The sequence below is a fragment of the Apis mellifera genome, linkage group LG15, assembly GCF_003254395.2.
Source record: "Apis mellifera strain DH4 linkage group LG15, Amel_HAv3.1, whole genome shotgun sequence".
Taxonomy (NCBI): domain Eukaryota; kingdom Metazoa; phylum Arthropoda; class Insecta; order Hymenoptera; family Apidae; genus Apis; species Apis mellifera.
The window spans coordinates 1,512,411-1,530,278 of record NC_037652.1 but is presented as its reverse complement, the minus strand read 5'-3'; the positions used below and the strand labels follow the sequence as shown (position 1 = coordinate 1,530,278).

General features: G+C 20.6%; 2 protein-coding genes across 2 annotated transcripts in view; one reads left to right on the top strand and one right to left on the bottom strand.

Moving 5' to 3' along the window:
- The window catches only part of LOC411746, a 58,890-nt gene that overhangs the window by 11,860 nt on the left and 29,162 nt on the right, over positions 1–17,868 (top strand). The gene's annotated exons all lie outside the window — the stretch shown is intronic.
- On the bottom strand, positions 10,741–12,554 carry LOC107966025. The gene is made up of 2 exons (XM_016917769.2): positions 12,091–12,554; positions 10,741–11,726 (listed from the first exon to the last, which is right to left on the bottom strand). The coding sequence occupies exons 1-2, from the start codon at positions 12,169–12,171 to the stop codon at positions 11,451–11,453; spliced, it is 357 nt and encodes a 118-aa protein (XP_016773258.1). The 5' UTR covers positions 12,172–12,554; the 3' UTR covers positions 10,741–11,450.

Genomic DNA, 17,868 nt, shown 5'->3' with positions numbered 1-17,868 from the left:
GTTGATGATTATCCCTTTTTTTGATTGTTATCTGTTCAATTCTAAGATCCGGTAAAATTATAACTTTATCATCGAATCTTATCGTTCATTATCTGTTCAATCAAAATAATAATTTATAATAATTATCTTTGTAACGATAACAAGTAATCGAAGAATATACGCTATATTTATTACATTCGTGGATTTTAAATGATGAATATTTTTGCGTAATTGTGTTTTTTTCAATATTTAAATATTGCATTTCAAATATTACTTTTGTATATCAAAATATTTGTATATTTTTACATTTTGTGTTTGTGTTGTGTTTCTTTTTTTATTCTTAATAAACTCGTTAAAAATTTATTCGTTATAAAATGCATATTTTTTTTGGTTTCTGCTTGTATCTTTTATTTTTCCTCTATTTTTTTTTTTTTTTCCAAATTTTCGCGTTCAGCTTTTAGTAAAACAAAATACGAGGCAGAATGGTTAAAAACGTAACAGGAGGACTCCATTTATATAAATTAAAATTACCTCGTTCCACTGAAAAACCGAAATTTTTCCCTGTATCCGGAAGGTTGTTGCAACTTTTTTTTCGCAACAGCGGTACAAGCACCCAGGATTGCTTGCGATTTCTCTCGCAATTTGCTTTAATTTTCGTTGTTCTGAAACGTTTATACTCGGTCTATCCTTTTCCGCTATTATTATTTTTTTCTTATATTTGTATTTTTCTCCTGTTAACCTTTCAACTTTTTTTTTTTGCTAAATCTTAAACGTTAAGATGATATGTTTATTATAAGCTACATATATCGATACAAGTTATTGCAATTTTTATACAGAGATCAATTACAAAATTAAATAAACAGTTATACATAAATAAACATTAAGGAGTTAGTTGTATAAGCCTTAATAAAAAATAAATAATGTAAATGCAATTTTAAAGAAAAGATTTTTATTTTTATATATTTTTTTAAATTATTTTATTTATTTTTATTTATTTATTTATTTTAATATAAATATCAATTTCTTTTTATTATATTTTTTTTATTTTGTATAAATTTGATATAACTTGATTTTTTTTTTAATATATTCAAACTAAACTTAAAAAGCTAGAATTAAAATTTCTCTAACATAATTTATAGTTGGACAGTTTTAATTATAGAAATAAATAGTTATTTATTTTATAAATAGAACTTTGTTTTATTTCTTTTTTACAATCATTTTTAATTTTCCATTATTTATTTGAATTATTTTGAATATTTCACATTATATTTATTTGTTAACCATTATTATTAGAAATTGTTATTACTAAATTTATTTATATTATATATTGTTTATATGCTCCTCATATATTAATTTATCATATCAATTAATCATATATTAATTTATCCTCATAATATTAATAAATAATATTAAAAAATAATGCTGATTTAAATAACTATTAAAGAATTAATGTCTAAAGAAATATATTTTTTATTTCAAAATTTTTTAAATTATAGATTTTGTCATTTATATCTTTTTTTCTTTAAAGATTTTATTATTGATACAATTATTACTTTTACAAAAGTATTTATTAAATATAATGTACATAATAAATAATTATATATTTTTTAATAAAAAAAATATTTATAAAATTATCATTTTTAATACAATTCCAATAAGAAAGTTGAATTTTTTTATATTATAAATTTTATTTTATTTGTTCATATTTCTTTTTTGTTCTTTAATTATTATATCTATAATTGTATCCGTAATTATCGTTATATATATTCTTAATTAAAAGATTGCAATTATATAATAATAATTGAAATAATAGAATAGGATTAATTATGAATCTCTTAATACATCTCTATCATAATGATAATGTAATTGAATAAATTTATATATCTGGATTTAATATTATATTAAGATTATAACTTTAATAATATGTATTTTATTTGTTCAAAATCAATTTGAAATTAACAATATTATATTTATAATTTTTCTTATTAAATAATGTTAATGTATTGCTTAATTTTATTTATAACTATTCTTTATTATTTAATTTTTTGTTTATCAATTATATCAATTTTTATTTTATATTTTCGATGTTGAAATAATTATAATTAGATTATTCTAAACGCAGAATCATTAATATAAAATTGTAATAAATTTTCTGAATAATTTTATGTATCAAGAAATAATGATACAGAGAATATAATTTTATTAAAATTATTATTCTATCATTTAATTCTATATTTAATTTTATATTATTTTTATCAATGAGGTTTTATTCATATAAAATTAATTAATTACCTTATTATGATATTTTATTTTATTTTTCGTTTTATGAAGAATGATCAAATTTCACATATTTTTGTTTATAATTATAGATTTATATATTTTATATATTTAAAAATAAATTTAAATTAAAATATCACAAATTTAAAAAGTTAGAATGATAACTATATTATTTATTTATTTTATTATAAATAAATAATATAATAATGTATAAATATAATAATAAATTAGTGATAATAAATCAAATTATTTTTTTTTAATCTTTAAAAATTATAGTTAATATCAAGAAAAAGAAACAAAAAATGCGTTGAATATTATAATAATAATATCTATTAATTTATAATATTATAATATTTAAAAGTTAGAATTTAATTTTGCCATAGATTTTCTAAACATATACCATAGAATTAATATTTTTATAACTTTTGTAAACATTGTAAAAGATACCACAAAATTATCAAAATTACAAAAATTTTAATTATCTCACATAGCTTATAATATTTTTCCCAGAAATTACAAATTTAAATGCTATTTTAATATTTCGAATTTTTCGCAAAATCTAATTAAAAAAAAAATAAAAAATAAAACTAAAATTCATTATAAATTTTAAAAAATTAAGGAAATAATATTAGCTTATTCTTTTATTTTTTTTTAATATTAAAACGTTACAAAATTATCAAAATTTTATTTTTCTAACCTATTATCATCGACTATTATCAAAATAAAATAAACTAATATATATTAATATTTATTAATTCAAATTATTTTTACAAAAATTTCAAATTTATTTTATATTTATTCAAATATATTACAAAATTTTCAATATTAAAAAAATAACGATTATGGAATATATCATTCTATCGTAGAATCCAAAGCAAAATCAACCACGTTCCCGTAGAATTGTCCGTATTACCGGAATAAAATCATCGCCGTTCACGAAACCGCGTCAGAGTACGGCCATTAACATTTAACACCCGCATCGAATCGTTGCTAGATACGAGCCGACCGTAAATTCGCTGCTTCGATCGATATGTGTCGTGGTGATGTGCTCGAGGGGAAACTCGAAAATCATCTCGGTGGTTCCTCCATTCGATGCTTCTCGTTGTTCTACCGCAAATAACGTGTCAAAGCGATCATATATGATTTTTCGTTAACGAGTTGATAGTGTGTTTTACTCGTACAAATTTTGATGTACTTGTGTTTTTCAATTATATTCATTTGTTTTAAATTATATTTTATATATTAGATTATTATAGACGTGAATGACATGAATTTTAATTTTTCATTTAATGTTAATAACATAATCTCTTATGTACTAATATATTAAATAAATTAAAATTATATTATCTTTCAAAAGATTTTCAAATCTAATTGGATCGTTATTATTTGATATGTTTCATGTTAATTTATATTATATCAAGTTTAGAATTTATATTATCAGAAAATTACTGAAATCAAAAATTAAATAATTTCGAAAATTTTGATTATTAAAAAATTATTTTCGATACTTATTTTGACTAATTTTTTTGATAATAATATTAATTAAAATTTAATTTAAAAAATTATCTATCGAAGAGTAAGGTTAAAATTATTATAATTTATTGTCAGCACGAAAAATTTTTCATTAAGAATTATTTAAATTTTGAAAAATTTACTATTAAAAAAATTAATAATATGAAATTTTGGAATTAAATTTCGTTAAATATATAAAAATATTATTTTTCATAAAATTATTGAAGAAGACACGATTAAATTTCTACAAATATTCAAGAATGTTTTGAATAAAATTTTCATAAAAAATGAAAATATTATCTGAGCTTATTATCATGAGCACAGAATGGAAAAGGGGAATTTTATTTCCCAATGGACTCGCAAAATGGCGCCTATTCTCAGTGACTACTTTTTTTTACTATCTTCAAAGTAATAAATATATTATATTTTTCATGTCGACAGATTTCTTTTTTTTCTCTCTCTCATTTCTTTGATCATTACATAAACTATTTAATGAAAATGGAATTGAGGGTATTAATATAATGACAGTCTCGAAGCATTAATGTGATTGCAATTTCTATTTTAGGTCTGTTTAGCTTTTCTTAGTCATTTTATTTTAAATTATATTGCTTTGATAAATCAATAATAACAAGATTGAATAAGAAGTTATTGAAATAAAGTTCTTTTCATACAATAATTGAAATTAAATTTTTATTTTATTTTTCATTTATTTTTTTTATTTTAATATTATAATATTATTTAAAGAATGATTTATTTAAAAAAAAACTATTTTAATATTTGTTATTTTATTTAATATTTAGATATTTTATGTACAATTTCATTTAATTTGAAAAAATTTTTCCTGTGACAGAATGATTTTCTACGTACAATTTTTATTTTTTAAAACTTCAAATTATAAATCTTCTAAATATATTTCTTTTTCATGTTTGAATTTTTTAATTTAAAATGAAATCTTATATAATTCTTATATATGAAAGTCTTTATTATTTCTTATCTTTTATTTTCTATTGTTGTTTAAAATTAAGCATTTGAAAATAACTTATTTCTCAAATAATTAAAATTTATTTATAAACATTTTTATTTTGAATAAATTAATTATTAAATTTTTTTATTTATTTATGTGATAAGAACTATAACTTCTATATTATTTTAGTAATGATACTTTTAATTAGGATAATTTAAATATAATATTATAATAATGTTTTTAACATGAAACGTCCATATAATTAAAAGAGAACAAAAATATAATTTTCATTTTTGCAAGCAATTTTGAATTCAATTATTCAATTTTAAAAATTTCTTTAATAGGTAACATTATAATAATTTTAATTACTATAATTTATAATAATTTAATTAATTTACTTATTTTGTAATATGAAATATAATAAAAGAAAAAACATAGCTAACATAAGATAAGGTAACAAATTCTTATTTTTTTTTTATTTTAATATTATCATTTTTTATTATAAAATATTTAATTTAACATTAGACGATTTTAATTTTGATTGTTAACTATAATTAATGGCTATCAGAAGGATGACTATCATAGTTGGATAAGAAAATTTGTAGATGACGTGGAGAATGATGATCTTTCGAAATGACGATGGAGGAGAATGATTTATTTTAATTTTAAACACGTGGAAATTAATCATTCTAAGCACATCTTTTTTCTTTTGCGGCCAAGTACGTAACTGTTGTTCTAATCGTGTGCATTAACATTTATTTTATATAGTTGATATTTTATATTAATTTGGTTTTAATTTTGATATGTCATTAACATGTATAAATTGAATAAATTATCTTATTTATAATTACATATACAAATAAAATCGTGATTGAATGTAAATAATTCATGTATTAATCTAATAGAAATTGGTATATTTAATAAATAAATTTGAGTTAATTCATGAAATTTTTTTTTTCTCTAATTCAAGTTGCAAGATAATTAACTTGATGTTAAGTAGATATAAATTAATTATGTTAAAAATTGAATAGTTAATAAAATAAAACAATATTAAGCTTGTTGTTGAATTCACATATTAATTTGATTTATAATGTACTCATAAAAATAAAGTTAATATGTTAAAATGAAATATATATATATTATAATATATAATATATAAATATATAATATACATTAATTTAATTTGATCATAATAATATCAAAATGAATAATAATTTTAAATTTTAAATTTATATCAATTCAAATTTCAAGATATTAATTTGACCATTAGTTAATATTATATGCAATTTATTTAAAATATGTACAATTTGAATTTTTATAGATTATATAAATTATAACAAATTTAATAAATAAAAATAATATCATTAATGTCGTTTAATCTATATTAATTTACTGTACTAAAAAAGTTGTTAATTTTTTCAAAATTAAATGTTTTTTAAGAAAAAACTCTTTTATTAGTTGTGATAAAAAAACATATTGTTTTTTTTTTTGTAAAAGAAATACGATGTAGATACTAAAATGTAATATTTATTTCTTGAAACAGAAATATTTGTCTAGTAATAGTATTAACTATAATATTATATTGAAAATATATAACATTAAGCGTCAAAAAATTAAAATTAATTTAATATCTATATTTAAGAATCCTACTTGTTATATAATGTTCAATTTCATTAAAATATTGTTTAATTTATATTAATTTAGATTATATAATTCTTAATAGAAAATTTTCAATACGAATCTAATGCAAAATAAAAATTAATGAATGAAATGAAAATGAAAATGGTAAGTAATGAACAAGTCATAGTTAAAGATTATAAATTTTCATAGTAATTTCCAGAGAAAATATAACTGTGATAATTTATATGCAACCATTCTGGCGTTTCTAAAAAGTTCGCTGTCGCTGAAAAGTTTGAGTTTTTGCCTATTTAGTTTCAAAAGAACTTTATGGGAAAATATTTTACCTTGTTTCATTATTTTTTATTAAACATTGCATCAGATAGATAAGATTAAAATTATATTTCACGTATGTACATATATCATGAATTTTTTTTATGATGCATAATTTGAATATGAAAATGAATGAATAGAAAAAAAAAAAAAAAAAGAAAAAATAGAGAGAAAATATTTCCTTTAAGAAATTTTTTCAAATACAGTGAATTTCTAAGAAAATCTCTCTCGGATAATATGATAAGTTATTTTCACTTCGTATTTTCCTTCTTAAAATATCTCGTTTTGTAATATTTTTGATGATTTTGAATCTTTATATATATGAGTCAATTTCTAAAAATTTATAGAAATTGAAGAGGGGATTGTAATATTTCTAATAAGATTATTAAAAATTTCTAATATATATTCTATCGTATATATATATTTTGTAATTTTTTTTCTTTATTTTTTTTTATTTAAATAATTACAAATATAATTTTTTGGTTAATAATTATTAACATTATATATACAAAATAATTTTATTATAATATATTTAAAATATTATTTAAATATATTCATTTTTTCCTTTTTTTAATGAAAATTATATTATCATTATTGTTAAATGAACCAAGCATCATATTTTCTTTTCTTAGCATTAAATTAGAATTAAAAAGTAAAATTTTATTATTATTACTCTAATTTCTTTAATATTTTATTTTTGCCATTATCACAAATAGAATTCTATTTTTGTTTGAAATGAAACTTTTTGATTAAATTTATATTATATACATATTGTCATACAATCAAAGCTATTTACATATATTTTTTAATAATTTCATCCTCAATATTTCAAAATCAATTTATATATATATTATTAATTTATTAATATAAAAATATAATAACAAATTTAATCAAATATTATTATATACCTTAATCATAATCGAACTTAATTATTTTATTAAAATTAAAGCACGATTAAAATAACTTGTGAATAATTTCATTTACACGATTTCGATCGGTAAAACAGGTTACCAGATCCTAATTGATAGTCGCAAAGAATTTCGACCATGTCAGTGTCCGAATTACAAATTCCTCTAATGTATAATTCGGTGAAAAAAAGACGAGATAGTCTGTGCTCTTAATTAGCCTCGCTTTTGTACGGCTTTTATGCTAGTTCACAAAGTTGCTGTAACAGGGTTCGAACTTGTACGCGGTGAAAGTGAAACGGTGCTTAATTACATTATAACGAGCCAAGTGCACGGGCACGGATTCTTTCACTTTGTCTTCGAGCTTAATGGAGTCTTTTCGTGTCTTCTAATTGTAATCCAGTCTTCTTAGCGATTTTCATCGATCTCGATCAAATTTTGTCGTTCTTCTTTTCAATTCTTTTTTCATTATCGAAAAAGTTTATCGCTTTATCATTTTCTTTGAATCAAGAATTTTAATCATTTAAGTTGAATCATTATTTTAATTCTAACAGCATTTAGATTAGGTTAGATTTCTTTCATTTCTTTAGCATTATCGAGATCGATAGAAAACTTATTACTTTATCATTTTCTTTAAATCAAGAATTTTAACTATCGAAGTTGAATTGTTGGTATCTAAGATTTAGGTTAGATTAGATAAGAAATTTTATTTTTTTACTTATTTCTTTTTTCAAAAATCAATAATCAAAGTTAATTTATTAATAAGTCATGTAGGTTAAAATAAGTTTTTTTTATTTATATTTTTTTTTTTATTTGTGTTATTAAATGAATGAAAAATTTTATTTTTTTATCGTTTTTTTTAAATCAAAAATTTTAATCATTAACATTAGGTTATTAGTAATTCATAAAATTAGCTATATGGTTATCCTAGTGTAAAATCTGAAATGTCATGAATTGCTACTCATAGTTTTTAATTAAAATCTGAAAACGGAAAGAAAAAAAAAGTTATGCTGATAAAATTTAAAATTTTTATGATAAGATATATTTAATTAACGCGTATTGTGAAAATTACTTATTAAAGAAAATTTTAAATAAGAATGAAACAGCAGAAGCAATTTTTATATTTTTTAAATTATAAAAAATATAGTATATTAAAATCTTGCTCTTTTTATTATAAATTATATTATAAATGATTTACAATATTTTTAGAAATTTTGGACTTTTTTATCATTTTGATAAAATTGTTTATATTACGAATATAATTGTTTTTAAAATTGTTAAATTTTTTAATCCTGAATTATTAGGTTATAAACGATTTAAATTAAGTTTTTTAATTTTTAAATATTAAATTTTAATTTTATTTTACATATTTTTACGTGTTTTGAAATAATAATGTATTTTTATCGTTTTCCATAATTGTAAAAATATGTTAAAATTTTTAGTTTTGAAATATTGGTGATTTTCAACAATTTAAATTAATTTATTTAATTATTTGATTTTATCTTTAAAATATCCTACTTTTTTAAAGTTAAAATAAATATTTTAAATATATTTTATTCTTGTTTACAAAGAAATTATTTCGTTCTTTGAAAATTGTATTATTATACTCATAATAAATACAACAATTTAATTTCTTATAAATATTAATCTATCAAAGAAATAAATCATAATGATTTTACAAAATTCTTACATATTATGATTCATAATTTTATTTTTATATTTTTTATCGTTTTTTTTCTTTATTTCTTACCATTTATTTATAATTGAGGAAGTTTCTAAAGTTTATTTTTTTTTCAACAATAAACGCTATACATAATTTTAAATTTACTGTCTATTGAAATAATCCTATCCATATTCATATATTGTAGAATAGAAAATATTGAATATTGAAATTGTGTTTCTTCTAGAAAAAATTATTGTACACGATTATTGCATGTAATATATATACATATATATATATATATATATATATATATATATATACAAAATAGATCAAGCTTATTAAATGATGACCGAGAAGTTTTGGAGAATTGAGTTTAGAGAATTGAATTGAATAGGAATGTTATAGAATTGTTATCCGTGAGAAACGAACTTTGAGATTCACTTGAACTTGAACAATGTGTGCGGAATACGTGAAACAAGTTTCAACCTTTGCCGACCATAAAGTTACATCCAAAGGAACAAACATGGCCGCGATCCATTTTAGTTTCTCAACTCGTGTACTTCAAGTTTCATTTAAATATGAAAAAGCATATACGCACGTGACGACCTAGAAAACTATAAACTACGAAGCTGAAGAAATCAAATCAGATTAGTATTTATTTTCCTTGTTTCTTCATTCGTTGCAACTTGTGGATTGATGTTGCGCAACGATTTCTACTGTTGGGAAATCATAAAAGTTGCAATCGAGGAAACGACTGTAAATCAATCCGTTTATTATAAGAAATCTTTCTGGCTATTTTCTTTTTTTTTTTTGTAGTCCATGAATATTTAAATATTGGTGCCACCATTGATGATTAATAATGCGATTCATAATATTTTAATTCGTAATATAAAAAACATGATAATGTATAATTTATAAAAATTTTTTTCTTAAAAATATTATTATTCGTGTTGTTATTAAATTTCTTACTATGCAATACATTTTATTAATATTTGTTAAATTTTGTTAATTTAATCGTGCCGATGCAGTTTGATGAGAAAACATTTCCATATCCATGGTAAAATAAAAAATAAAATAAAAAAATAAAAAATAAAAATTCATAGCTATAAATTTTATTGAGAAAGATAAATATTTGGATTTGTACTATAAATTTATGAAATTATAAAAATAATGGAACTCTTAAGAATTAAAAAAAAAAAATTAAATATTAATTTAACAAAATTCTATTTAGTGAAAATTATAGTTGAAACAATTTTATTTATAATGAAAATTTTAAAAGAACATATTTACGAAAAAGTGATAAAAATTACATTGGAAAAATTATAAAAATAATTTATAAAATTTAAATTTTCTTCTCTGTTAATGCATTTTTTTTATAAATATATTTTTTTCTTTTTTGCAATTTAGATTATCTAAACATAATTAAAGACGAGTTTAAAAATTAAATTTTAAAAAGGCTTAATTAAACATGTAAGTTAATTTATTTTTTATTTTTTTTAAGTGAAGGCTATTTCATTTATTTATAATTACATATTATTTTTTTGAAAGAAATTAACTTATTTTTCTATTATCTTTTTTGAGTAGCTCGATTACTTTTATATCTAAGATAATTATTTCTTCAAAGTGTTTACAAAGTTAATTACTTTTTTACACATATTTTATACGTTTTGAAGCTTATTCAACAATGTATTTGTTTTATCTTAATATTATCTTGACACATCTATTAAAATTAACCTTCGCATGACATTTGACGCGTTCGTCTATAGAGAGGCAATAATATTGTATAATCTATTAATTTATACCCAAACAACTTTTTTAAAAATATTTTTTCACAATATTCTTTCCTTAAAAGATATTTCAATGTATTTTGATAAATTAGATTAAATCTTATATATACATTTCCATCTTCTAAAGTAAATGATAACATTATTTTCAAAAAGAGTTTAAAAATACAATGATATATATTACGTGTAGAATCGTAATTCTTTTTCGATCTTAATCACGTCTGCGTTCAACATTTGGCGAGATGGCTATTTAGATAAAATAAATAGCCTGTATTCGTTCTTTCTTATAAAACGTTTAATATTTAATATTTTCTGAAATAAACCAAAATGTTTGTTTCCAGAAAAATATTTCTTCTTTATCACTAAAAAATTTCTCTCTTTTTTTCCATGAAAAATCGAGGATCATACACAGTCATTTATTTTACATGCAAAACCGTAACTCTTCTTTGACCTTGATCACGTCTGCGTTCAGCAATTGGGGTGAGATGGCTCCGTATTGTCGCAAGCGATATCCAAGGTTCGTAGTAGTATCCACTATTTTGGTATTTGATTGATGATCGTCCTAATGACTCTTCTTGCAAATCGCCGTAGAAATCGTCCATCCTAGCGACTCGCCGGGTAAAAGCAATATACAGTATTGTCACTGGCAGCCGGACGTAGCTTGTGTGCCGTACAGCTCTATCCTGTATATACTGGGTGTCCAAAATAAATCTACATTAAAAATTACATATTTCATATGAATATATGTAATGTATTTATAATTTATCCAATTAAATTAATTTTAACTTTACAATTTTCACATAAAAATTTAATTCTATAATGTACTGAGTTTTATAATTTATTGAGTTAGTTTTATATGAAATATAAATTTATAATTCTTTAATTTTTATATAATTTATTAATCTTGCGTATATATATGTTTAAAGTATATTCGAAATATTATTTATATTACCATTTATTTATAATTATCAAATTTCATCGAAGAGAGAGAGAGAGAAAATTATAATTATTTTTTTAAACAGTCTCATAATTATTAAAAAATCATTAAAAACCTACCATATGATCGTTAGTAGGAGGCCTCTCGTGACTCCAGAAGTCCTTGACGTTCATATAAGTCACTCTAATCTCAGAAAGCATCTATTTTAACGCGACCAGTTTAATATTTTCTTAAAATACGTATTCCAATATACTTTCTCACAATAGATTATTATCAAAATATTTTGATGAAGAAATATTTTTTTATTTCAAATTCTCACGGGGATAAAAGGTAAACGGGTGGTTCAAAATGGCTGCGAATCCCGGATTGAATCGATACAAATGAAATTTAAATAAAAGAGAAAACTGACCGTGATCGATCGAACGTGTACGCGAAGTCGGCGTTAAAAAGATCGAGCTCGGTTTCTCGTAGAGTATTATATTTAAACAGCTCCGATTCTACCTGGCCTGATTCAATTTGGATCCTATAAATACTATTTCTTTGTACCCCATCATTGTTGTTTAAATCATTGTCGGATTGTCGAGTCTATTTAAAAACAATTGAAATTTTTCGAAATTTGACGATTTGATAGTTTATGAAACATCTTCTTTTCTCTTTTATTTTATTTATCTTTATATAAATAATATGATAAAAGTGTTTTTTAATTTTATATCGTCTACACTGGATCAAGATATTTTAAGTTTCATTCAAATTAACTTTCAGATTATTTTAAATTTATATTAAAGAACTGTATGATTTAAATTTTTTTGTCTTGAATTTTTAATAGTTTATTGGATATATTTCTTATTTATTATCATTTAATATTTATTTCGATAATTCAAATAAATTAATGTTAGTTATTATTATTACATTATAAATTAATATTAATGTATATTAAAATTTATAATTATTGTAATATAATTAACTATATATTTATATGATTATAAGAAAAAGTTTTAAATTTCCCACGCAATCTTTACTCTATTCAATTTTAAATTAAGAGATAGTTTCTTAATTTGCAAATGAAATTAAAATCAAGTATAAGATCAGTGAAAAATATTTTAATGATTAAAATTAATCTAACTTTTAAAATTTTCTAAAAGTATAGAATTCTTTTCTATACATAAATATATATATATAAAACATAGTAATATTAATATACATGTAAACTGTTAATTTCTAAATTTTATCGATATTAAGTTTTCAGGAATTTTAAACAATCATAAATCGATCATGTTGTTTAATTTTTCTCAATTTCATTATCGGAAAAAAGTAGTTTCGCCAAACGATATTTTTGAAGTGTTGCGTAGTGAATTAACGAACCTATGAATTTTTACGACGTGTAAAACTGTTCAAAGCATGCTTTTTGCAGTTTCATTGGAAGTTGTCAATGTACAACATAGCAAATGGACGAAATAAATTCCTACAAGCTAGAAACGCATATGGTTCTGTTGGATCCGTTTTATCGCCAAAGATGGTCAACATATATGGTGTCCCAAAAAATATTCGTGTATTAAATTGTGTTACTCATAATGTGATGCATAAATTGTATTTCCATATGAATTATCTAAAAATGATTCAATTTTTTTCGAGATAAATCAAAATTAGATTCTGAAAAATTAACATAAACTATTCAAATCTGAATGAAATGTAAATTAAAATTAAGTAAATTAAGATAATGAAAAATATAAGATAGATTAGATTAGATTTAAATAATGTTATATTATTAATGAAATTTTGTAAATAATAAGTTTAGAAATTTTATCAACTGTAAATCATCATTCCATTTGATATATAAAATTGTAAAGTTATAAGAAATCTAATTTAAATTTCATTCATATTATTAAATAGTAAATTATTATGCAAAAGAATACAGAACTATATTGCGAATATCTGAATTGCTAAAATTTCTAATTTATTATTTTATATTTTCGATATTTATTTTGAAATTAAATTTATAATATGAGATGTTATATATTATATTTAAAAATATGTTTAAAAACTGAAAAAAGTTGAAAACTTAAAAATTCTTGTGACACTTAAAAAGTTAATTTTACAGAAATTATCTTCCATTAAATCTAAAAGAGTAAAAGCATGTTTTTTACATTGTTAAAAGATAATCACATAATTTTAATTTTTTTCCTTCTTCTTATACACAATACATATCTATACAATGTCCGTATAAAAAAAACTTAAGTGATTCTTGAGTTTGTAGCTGTGACTATTTATACGATTGTGTTACATGAACACATAAGATGTGAATAACACAATAATATACAGTGCGAAACGAGTTTAAAATGTTGCCTGGGTAGAAAAAAGGCTTGACCGTGGGAAACAATTGGACTTTTCTGCGATCCTTTTGTAACATGGTATGTTGAACTTGTAAATTGGAATATCGCGTCTTTGTTTGATATATCTTTACATTGATATTCATATAATAAATAAAATCGAATAAAAAATAATGTTTTAAATTATATGATTTAATTTTAATTCATTATACACGTTATATTATTAACGTTCTGATGATAAATTTTGATGAATTTTGATCTTTATTCATAATTTCTTGATTTTAGATGATTTTCTAGAGAAAATATGAAAGTCATTTTAAATTTGTTTGAAGATAATTTGAATTTTAGATTCTAGTGTTCTATGAATAGTTCAAAGTACGTTACAGAATACTGGAATATTTTTACTTTGAATTTAAACATATTTCGTAGTGAAATATTTTTCTTTGAATTTTAAGAATTTTTTAGTTCTTTTTTTTTTTTTGATGATCTTATAATAGATAAATATAAAAGTGCTTTTGGATTCAACAGTACAATTATTCTTAAGTGTATATCTAATTAAGAGCAATTTATATTTTGTTTTATTTTTTGTAATTGCAAGAAGATATATTTTAAATTACATATTTTTAATTGCTTTTTCTTATAAAATTTTTCTTTACATTAATAAAAGCATTGAAATTAAAAAAAAAATTAAAAAATAAAGTATTAATAAACTAAATTATAAAAATTAAAAAAATTTAATATTATATTTGAAATTGAAATTTAGAATATAATTTTAATCGAAACAGTTATTATTTATTAAAATAAGAAAAAAAGTAATATTTTATAAAAATATTCTCAGCAATTACTACACAATTTTAAAATTTTACATTTCATTTCCTAAAATTAAAACTTTGAAAATTGTATTATCAAAATAATGAAAAAAATTCTGTAATAATATTCACTGTAATATTATCATAATTAACATCATAATTTTTAAATTTTACTTCAATTATATATTTTTTATTATCCAAAATTAAACTCTTGAACTTTTATCATTAAAATAGGAGAAGGATAATATATTATTATAATTACATTCGGAGTAATTACCATACTTTTAAAAAAATATTTCACACTGCCCAAAATTAAACATCAGAAATTTTATTATTAAAATAAAGAAGAGATGATATTTTATAATGATACTCGCAGAAATTATTATACTTTTGAAATTTATTCCCGGCATATACAGCGCATCTTTCTAACCGTGATATTCATCTTACGACCGAGTAACACAATTACAAGCCTCGAGCAAAAATTATTCATCCCTTTTGGGTCACAAGGACTTCATTATCATCGTGTATACAATCTCTATACTACGTTTAACATACAATACCTTCCTTTATATCTCTACCACGCATTCCAACCTCCTGTTATTAACACGTTTCCTTTTCTTCTTTTCCCCCTTTCACTTCGTTTTTACTCGTTCTTCCCCCTCGTGGGTTATTACAAGAAGAAATGGCTTATTACGCCGACGATTCATGCTTATTTCGCCCGACATGTAACGATAAACTTTCGAAGAAAATGTTTGGTCGACGGGGGTATGTATCTTTATCGGGACATTTCACTCTATTGTTAAAACTTTTCCTCCATTAGAGAATAGTCGAGTCCCGTTTCACGGAAAAGTTTCTGCAACTTTGTATTACGGCCACTGCGTTTTTTCCCTCTCTCCAATAACCGACGTGTGGCCACGTTGGAGGAAAAAAAAAAAAAAAAAAACTCCGTTCGTTGCAAATAAATCGCCATTATTGATTCAAGTTAATATAGTTTGGAAATTTATTATGGAAATGGAAAAAAGTAATATTTTTTTTTTAAATTACACAGATTATTTAAATATCTAAATATAATAAAATATCTTTTATAAGAAAAAAGGTAAATATATATACATATTTTTCTCAGATTTATATAACATTTTGACATGTAATATAAATATACATTATTAATATATTATTACAATTTTATATTTTATAATATTATATCAACAATAATGTAATATTAGTAAATTATATATAATATGTTAATATATTGGAACAAGAGATTCTGAAATAAGTAAAACAAACATAAAAATTATTATACAAAAATAAATAGTAAAGGCTGATTTATTAAATTATAAGCAATGAAGCTTGCATAACTTCCTTCACGTTTATTATCATTTAATAAGTAAGTAAACTAAATTGATAAAATTTTTGTATTATTAATTTTGTTTTAGAATTCTCCAAAAGAATTCCATGAATATATTAATATACTTTATATGAAATGAAATTTTTTTAATTAATTAATACATGTATATAAATTATTATCGATATTAAAAAAAGTAAAGTGTTTTTAATATTCAATAAAAATTGTTAATAATTCAATTGTCCTAATTTATGAATTCGTAATTCATTAATATTAATATTTATTTTCTTTAATATTTATATACTGATTTTTATTTCATAAAATTTTCAATAATACTTTTAATTTTTTTACTTACTGAATTCTGATATATGTAAAATAAGTAATTCCAAATTACTTTCTTTAAATAAATAATTTTTAAATAACTTACAACAAGAACGTAATATAAAATTACATATAATTTTGAAATATTACTTCGAATTTATTTGAGAATAAATAATTCTCGAATTGATTATTTAACATCAGTTATATTTTATCAAGAATGTGTTATCATATATCCTTATATGATGATGAGAGAAGATCCTAACGATTACGTAATTTTTCATAAAAAGAGCCAATTTTGTTCAATGACAATCTCGTGTTGAAATTAAAAGATTTTTGAGATCGTTTATGGTAGCTTGAACGACCGGTGAGAATTTTTTTTTTAAAAATAAATCAAGACTTGAACGTATGTTCGAAATATGCGGATAAGCGAAGCGGATAATTAAGCAAGGGAAGGGGAAGTTGATCGGCTAATTTTAACGTGCAAAATTTTAAAACTTTCACGAAACATATGTTTACGTAATTCTTTTTTAAATGTCTTAATCGTTATTGTTGAAAGCGTTCAAAAGATCTAAAGAATTTCTTTAAATGTTTTTTGTTGTTTTATATCGTGTATAAATTAAAATCGATTTATTTTAATGGAAAATTTTTACGGAAACTTTTACGAAACATAATTGTTTTGTAATTTGTAATTTTTTTTTAAATATATATCTTAATCGTTTTATTGTTCAAAAGATTTAGAGAATTTCTTCTTCAAATGTTTTCTGTTGTTTTATGTTATATGAATTAAAATCGATTTGGAGAAAAAGAGAAAAGAGAAAAATATTTGAAAAATTTAAAATGTTTTTATGGAATTTTCATGTATTTCAATTGATTAAAAATTGTATCTTAATTTTAAAATGTGATAAATTTTTTTATGTTCTTTTATTAGAAAGAAATTTAACATAAAATGTCTTATAACTGATTATGAGAAGATATGATGTTATAATAATATTATTATAAAATAATAATAATCAAAAATATAAAATTGTTTGTGTTTCATATATATTCACATTATAGTTCATTATTAATGGAAAAATAATTAAGAAATTATTTAGATTA